The 7,093-nt window shown below is 37.1% G+C and overlaps 1 protein-coding gene across 1 annotated transcript in view; it reads left to right on the top strand.

The window, feature by feature from the left end:
* The window catches only part of LOC106875457 (nucleoporin SEH1), a 20,469-nt gene extending 18,741 nt beyond the window's left edge, over positions 1 to 1,728 (top strand). Inside the window, exons 9-10 of the mRNA XM_052974971.1 lie at positions 5 to 47; positions 1,215 to 1,728. Of these exons, the coding sequence (XP_052830931.1) occupies positions 5 to 47; positions 1,215 to 1,405 (234 nt within the window). The 3' untranslated portion in view covers positions 1,406 to 1,728. The remainder of the gene's footprint in view (positions 1 to 4; positions 48 to 1,214) is intronic.
* The last annotated feature ends 5,365 nt before the right edge of the window (positions 1,729 to 7,093 follow it).

The raw sequence follows: 7,093 nt of genomic DNA, 5'->3' as shown, positions 1-7,093 counted from the left end.
TATTTTGGCATCTTCTGGTGATGATGGCAAAGTTAGACTTTGGAAAGGTAATTATCTTTCTGTTAATCTTTTATTGTTTTTTGAATCAGTTGATTGAAACCATGCTGGGCACCGCCTCAAAGACATTGAGTTGAACAAATTGACTCCAGGGCTTCTGTCTTTCTTTTGAAAAGGACACTTTAGTCAAACGAATCGACCCCAGGCCTTTTTTAAAATTTTATTAAGCCTGGTACTTTTCAATCAGTCTTTTTTGCTGAACCACTAAGTTACGGGGATGTAAACACACCAGCACCTGTTGTCAAGCGGTGGTGGGGGCAAACACAGACATACACATATATATATATGTGACCGGCTTCTTCCAGTTTCCATCTACTAAATCCATTCACAAGGCTTTGGTCAGTCTAAGGCTGTAGTAGAAGACACTTGCCCAAGGGGCCTTACAGTGGGACTGAACCTGAAATCATGTGGTTGGGAAGCAAGCTTCTTACCACACAGCCACTCCTGCACCTGTATGTTGAATTTTTTTATTATTATTAAGGCAGTGAGCTGGCAGAATCGTTAGCATGCCAGGCAAAATGCTTAATGGTTTTTCACCCGTTGCTACACTCTGAGTTCAAATTCCGCCATGGTTGACTTTGCCTTTCATCTTTTTGGGGGTCGATAAATTAATTGCCAGTGAAACACTGGGGCTGATGTAATCGACTCATTTCCTCCCCAAAATTGGTTGCCTTTGTGGAAAAATTTTAAACCACTATTATTATTATTATTATTATTATTATTATTATTATTAAGGTGGTGAGCTGGCAGAATCATTAACGCACTAGGCAAAATTCTTAGTGGCGTTTCATCCGTCGCTACATTCTGAGTTCAAATTCCGCCAAGGTTGACTTTGCCTTTTATCGTATGGGGTCAATAAATTAAGTGCCAGTGACAAACTAGGGTCGATGTAATCGACTAGACCCCTCCTCACAAATTTGAGACCTTGTGCCGCCAGTGGAAAGGATTATTATTATCATTATTATTATTATTATTATTATTATTATTCCGTCAAGGTCAGCTTTGCCTTATATCCTTTGTGGGTTGATAAAATAAGTACCAGTTGAATACTGGGGTCGATGTAATCGACTTATCCCCTCCCCAGAATTGTTGGCCCCATGCCAAAATTTGAAATCATCATCATCATTATTATTATTATTATTTTTATTTTATTTCAGCTAATTATCTTCGTAACTGGAAATGCATATCAGTATTAGTTGGTGACATACCTCAAACAATCTGCGAATTTGGTCAGTCGAAGTCTGATTTGTCTCCGATTGCAACATCAAGTTTATCAGCGGGACCTGGATCTAACAAAAGGTACTACAGGGTGGTCCCTGTAGGAAACTCTGGGGGTGCCACAACCTAATTTTTTGCATATCCCCCCACCTTTTTAAACTGTTATTCTTTCAACCCACATTACCAAACCGATTTTTTTATCCTTTCCTGCTAACTTTTATCATATTCTTTCCATCATCCTGCCTCCAAAAAAAAAGCAAAAAAAACATCCATGCATTATTTTGATCAGTTATTACTACTACTACTAATAATAATAATGTGTGTTAAATATTGGAGGGTATGCTTAGCAGGAAAAGCTAATGCATGCATTATCTCTTTGGAAGAGTTTGCTGCTGAAGAAAAAATTTCCATCTGTTAAATGTTTGAATAAAAGTGTTTTGGTATCAAATTAAATCTGCTCAAATTTGAGAGCTTAATGTGTATGATAATATCTTTTGAAAAAAGAAAATAACTTTAGAAATTTTTTTTTTTTTTTTTTTGTATATTGAAACAGAATTCTTTTGTGTAGTAAAACAAATTAGATTTTAATACATTCTGCCTTAAGTATTCTCACAAAATAACAAAAATGTTAAAGAATACTAGTGTTGCAGTTACAGAAGTTTGGAATAGTTATACTAATTCGCACCTTAATTAAACCTTCTACTCTTTTGCCCGAGTGCTGTAGAAAGATGGTAAGTTTTTTTAAAAGTTTACAGTTGGACCTAGTTTTCTATTTGAGTAGGGAATTTTACTTTGTTCTCCAAAAGGGCATCTTTTACTCGCTTCAGTCATTAGACTGCATCCAATCCATGATGGGTCACTACTTTGTGGGGTTTACTCAAACAAATCGATCTCCCCACTCCCATCAGTACATACTTTTAACCGTGCTTACTTATCTGTCAAAAGCACTAAGTTACAACTGGTTGTCAAGCAATGTTAGGGGTCTAAGATACATAGACATAGATGTATATATACATCTATATATATATATATACACACACACATACAAGTGAATGGACAAATGAAAGAAAGGGCACTCAACATATTTATTGGGAGTTAGGTGTATTGTTCAAAACAGTTTGATTCATATTCCATGCTACTTAAAGTTTCAAAGTCCCCTGATGGGACCTTTTTTCAGGCCAGTGGAAATCCAGATCTTTGGATTTTCGCTGGCTTGAGGAAAGTACCTATCAGGGGCTTTGAAACTTTAAGTAGTACAGAATCCAGATCAAACTGTTTTGAACAATACATATATATATATATATGATGAGCTTTCTGTTTCTGTCTACCAAATCCACTCGCAAGTCTTTGGTCAGCCTGGAGTTGTAGAAGACACTCGCCCAAGGTACTGTGCAGTGGAACTGAACCCAAGACCACATAGTTGGGAAGCAAGCTTCTTAATTACACAGCTATGACCATACCCATAGTAAATGGCATAGATAACACAATTTCTCATGTTTCCCACTCTCAAATTTCATAATCTCATTCCTCTACATATTCATCTATTTGGAAATGAATCGTTCCTCTAGGTTCATTAGAACTTCACACACAACATGAAGACCTCCTCACTAGTGTTGCTATGTTTTCTGCAATTGTTTAGTCATAAGCACTTTGCTTTTTTGTGTGTTTTTTTTTTTTCAAACATCATGTATTTAATACATCTATCCACTTTTGTCATGGATGTTTGGTTCCAAAACAACACCATGTGAAATGAATCAATGATAAATGATACCATGCCAGTGACATGTAAAAGGCTCTTAGTACACTCTATGGAGTGGCTGGCATTAGGAAAGGCATCCAGCCATAGAAACCAAGCCAAAAGACTGGAGCCTGGTGCAGCTCTCTGGCTTACCAGTTCCAGTCAAACCATCTTACCCATGCCAACATGGAAAGTGGGCACTAAATGATAATGAGAACAGACAGTGAAAATGGGTTTCATTTTATGACCCCAAGTTGTCTCAAGCATTATGGAGAGTCACTGGGGCATGCTTTTGCTGTCCAAGCAGAATATTTGACTGATTAGCAACTCATGTTATCGCAGATCAGTTTGCAATAAGCAATTGAGTTTACAATTGAGCATACCGAGTTACCTGGATCAGTGATAAATGAGGCTAGATGTATCTATCACCAAATTCTCTGCTGCCACCACAGTGCTGAATCTCTGTCTTAGTATTACACCCACCAATGCTGCACCTCATTGAGCACATTGCTTCTTATAATAATTTTCTTTTCTTTCTCTTTGGTCCTGTTTATCACTATATGTATCTTCTTTTCTCACCACTTCACATACTCCCCCTCTCTCTCTCATACTTTCTCTTTTTTTTTTCATTTCTGTCATTCTCAGACTATCAACTCCTTACATGTTTGATGTGGGCTCCAGGTGGTAGTTATTAATTTTTCAAGACATGACACATATTAAATTTTTTTTTTTTTTTTTTGTTATTGAACTTCTACTTGTTGGCGCTTGCTAGCTGCATACCAACCTCCATCTAGGCTTGCATGACACACCTGTTTCTCATTACTAATTCTGTGTTCCCCCCCTCTCCCTCTCCTTCATACACACAACACCTGCACTAACTGATACTCCAAGTCTGTCTGCCTCAAAATGTTATCACAGTATAAGTCTTTTCTTGCAGTTGTCGACTTAACCCTTTAGCATTTTCACAAGCCATATCCAGCTCAAACATTCTACCTGTCTTACGTTCAAACTGGCCACATTTGGCCTCTCACATCTACCCTACAATGTCATTCTAAATATAGGCTATCACATCATTGAAATTTCAAAGCTATGAGATAAAACATTGATTAATTTGTGGATTAATTAGCCTTACATTTTGACAGAGTAATTTGAATGCTAAAGGGTTGAAGATGTTCAAATTGAACGTCAACCATATCAATCTCACAAGTGGCTGGAGACCCAGAATGATTATGGGCATTGTCCCTTCATCTTCAAGAAATGAATATGCTCATTGGTTATCTTTAGGCTATCAATATAAATGTTGCTTTATGGAGAAGAAAGGGCGATCTTTCGATACCAGTACGAAATATTGGCCTTTTCTGTAAAAAGTGTTGGAGGGAAACGATGTCGTAAAAGCGAAAAAGATACAGAGAGCACGATTTCTTTTGAAGGGTTTAGGGTTTTAAGGTTAGGGAATTCTGTCCCTAACCGTAACCCTAACACTAAAACCGTAACCCTAACATCCTAGTGATGATCGTGCGGGTGTTACAGAAAAGGCCGATCTTTGGTAAAGGTTGCCGAAGACACTTTTTTACAGAAAAGGCCGATATTTCATACTGGTATCGAAAGATCACCGAAGAAAGAATATATATTTGAACCAGAATAGAATGCAGCTTGAAGATTGAACAGAGCAGAAACTTTTATGAGAAAGAAAGCATGACAGAGAACATTGGGTCCTTTTAAGCAATGTGTATTTATGTACACTGTGGGTCCATTCATTTTAAATAAAATAATTTTCTCATTACCATTATCATCATCTTCCACATTATCGTTTTAAGTCCTAAGACTCATAGAACTAGTTTCCAAGTTACATAAGTGAGCAAGATTTCAACACTCCTCCAGAACAGGATGCCAGTCTGTCACAGGTCTACTTTATGGCCAAATGAACTGGAGTGACGTGGACTGAAGTGCTTTGCTCAGGAGCACAACGCACACTACCTGGTCCAGGCATCGAAACCACAATCGTGTGATTTTTTTCAGTGCAACACCATAATAGCTAGACTGATTATCACTTGACCAGGAATAGAAATGCTTAACATATTTGGATTATTATTGACAAGCTTGAAAACTGAGCTGAGTAAAACCTTTTAAGAAAAGAAATAGTCTGGGCAAGTTAAAGAGCTTTGTGTCCATCTAACCAGTGTCTATAGCTAGACACAAAGATTAAAGAATAATTCAGTATTTAACTAGCTCCTTACATAGTATACTAGTTAATCATCATCGTCATCATCATCGTTTAATGTCCGCTTTCCATGCTAGCATGGGTTGGACAATTTGACTGAGCACTGGCAAACCAGATGGCTGCACCAGGCTCCAATCTGATCTGGCAAAGTTTCTACAGCTGGATGCCCTTCCTAACGCCAACCACTCCGAAAGTGTAGTGGGTGCTTTTACGTGCCACCGGCACTGGCAACGGTCACGCTCAAAATGGTGTTTTTTACGTGCCACCTGCACAGGAACCAATCCAGCGGCACTGGCAACGACCTCACTCGAATGTTTTTTCACATGCCACTGGCACAAGTGCCAGGAGGACAATGCTGGTAACGATCACGCTCAAAAATGACAGAATAACATAGCCACTATTACTCTTCGCACTAGAATGATACTGGAATAGTGCTGAGCTCCAGTATCTCTGCATTTTTTTTTTTTTTTTAGCCTTTTGCTACACAAATGTCCAAGTTTGCACATGGAAGAATTTATAATCATCATTTTAATGTCCACTTTTCCATGCTTACATGGGTCAGACAGAATTTTTTGAGGTGGATTTTTTTTTTCTCTAGAAAAGGGCCAGATGCCCTGCCTGTCACCAACCCTCGCCTGTTTTCAAGTAAGGTAATATTTCCCCATGACAAGACCTGCTTTTCACAGAAGATTCAGAATGAAGGACACCGCTTGCATAACAGTGGCACTCATTTACAACTATCACATGATGCCAAGGCAAAGACACAGTAACTCATAGACATTTATAAATGTACACATATACATCTACATTTATACACATACATATTTATACACTTATATATACATACACAGATATGTGTATGTATAGATATACGTATGTATAAAATGGACTTCTTTCAGTTTCCATCTATCAAATATACTCATAAGGATATGGTAAATCCAGGGCTATAGTGGAAGACACTTGCCCAAGGTGTCATGTAGTGGGATTGAACTTGAGACCATGTAGTTGAGAAGCAGCCTGAATGAATATAAGAAAAAAAAAATAAACATAATGTTTCATTCCATTTTTAATGCTTGTTTCCTTTGTTTTTCATGCTTACCAATCCTTATTCCACCTTTTTTTTTTTTTTTTTTTTTTTTTTTTTTTTTTTTTTTTACACAGTTTTGTTCTACCATTTTTTTCCTGTTTGTATTATTTTGTTTTATTTCAATGGAATTATTTTTATCAGTCACTTGTATTTTCCACTTTTCCTCTTATTTTATTAACATTCTGACAAACAAAAAAAAAAAACACTAAGTGACTACTTTTACTTTCACTTTCAAAATGAGGTTAATATTGCTATGAACTTATCTCAGTCATTATTGATTGCAGTTAAACAAATCCTGTTGATTTTTTTCAGGACTTTAGTAGATTGACTATAATAATAACAAGAGCACTCAGAGAGCACAAACCTCTGCCAAGGCAACACCAGCATCCTCTCAACGATTAGCTGGAGATGATTTTTAAAATGAGAACATCTAAAATAAACTTGACTGCTCTCACAAATGCGAATACTAAAAATGAACCCGACCGCTCTCAAAAATTAAGTAAAAAAAAAAACAGGAAAAATAATCCAGAATCCTTGTCTGGTACTGGATCGATCCCAAAATCTAATTAGTTTGTGCCAGTCACGAGGCCAAACATCCCTGAAAGTTTCATCTGAATCAATTCAGCAGTTCTTGAGATATCTTGTCTACAGACAAGACTGAAAACAATACCTCCGCCATCACTAAGGCAGAGCTAATAATAATGATAATAATTTCTTAATTTCTTAGGCAGAGTTGAAGCCAGTAGGATTTGAAATCGGAAGATCATTTAAG

The sequence above is a fragment of the Octopus bimaculoides genome, chromosome 20 (genome assembly GCF_001194135.2).
Source record: "Octopus bimaculoides isolate UCB-OBI-ISO-001 chromosome 20, ASM119413v2, whole genome shotgun sequence".
Classification (NCBI taxonomy): Eukaryota; Metazoa; Mollusca; class Cephalopoda; order Octopoda; family Octopodidae; genus Octopus; species Octopus bimaculoides.
This window is presented reverse-complemented; position numbering and strand designations above follow the sequence as displayed.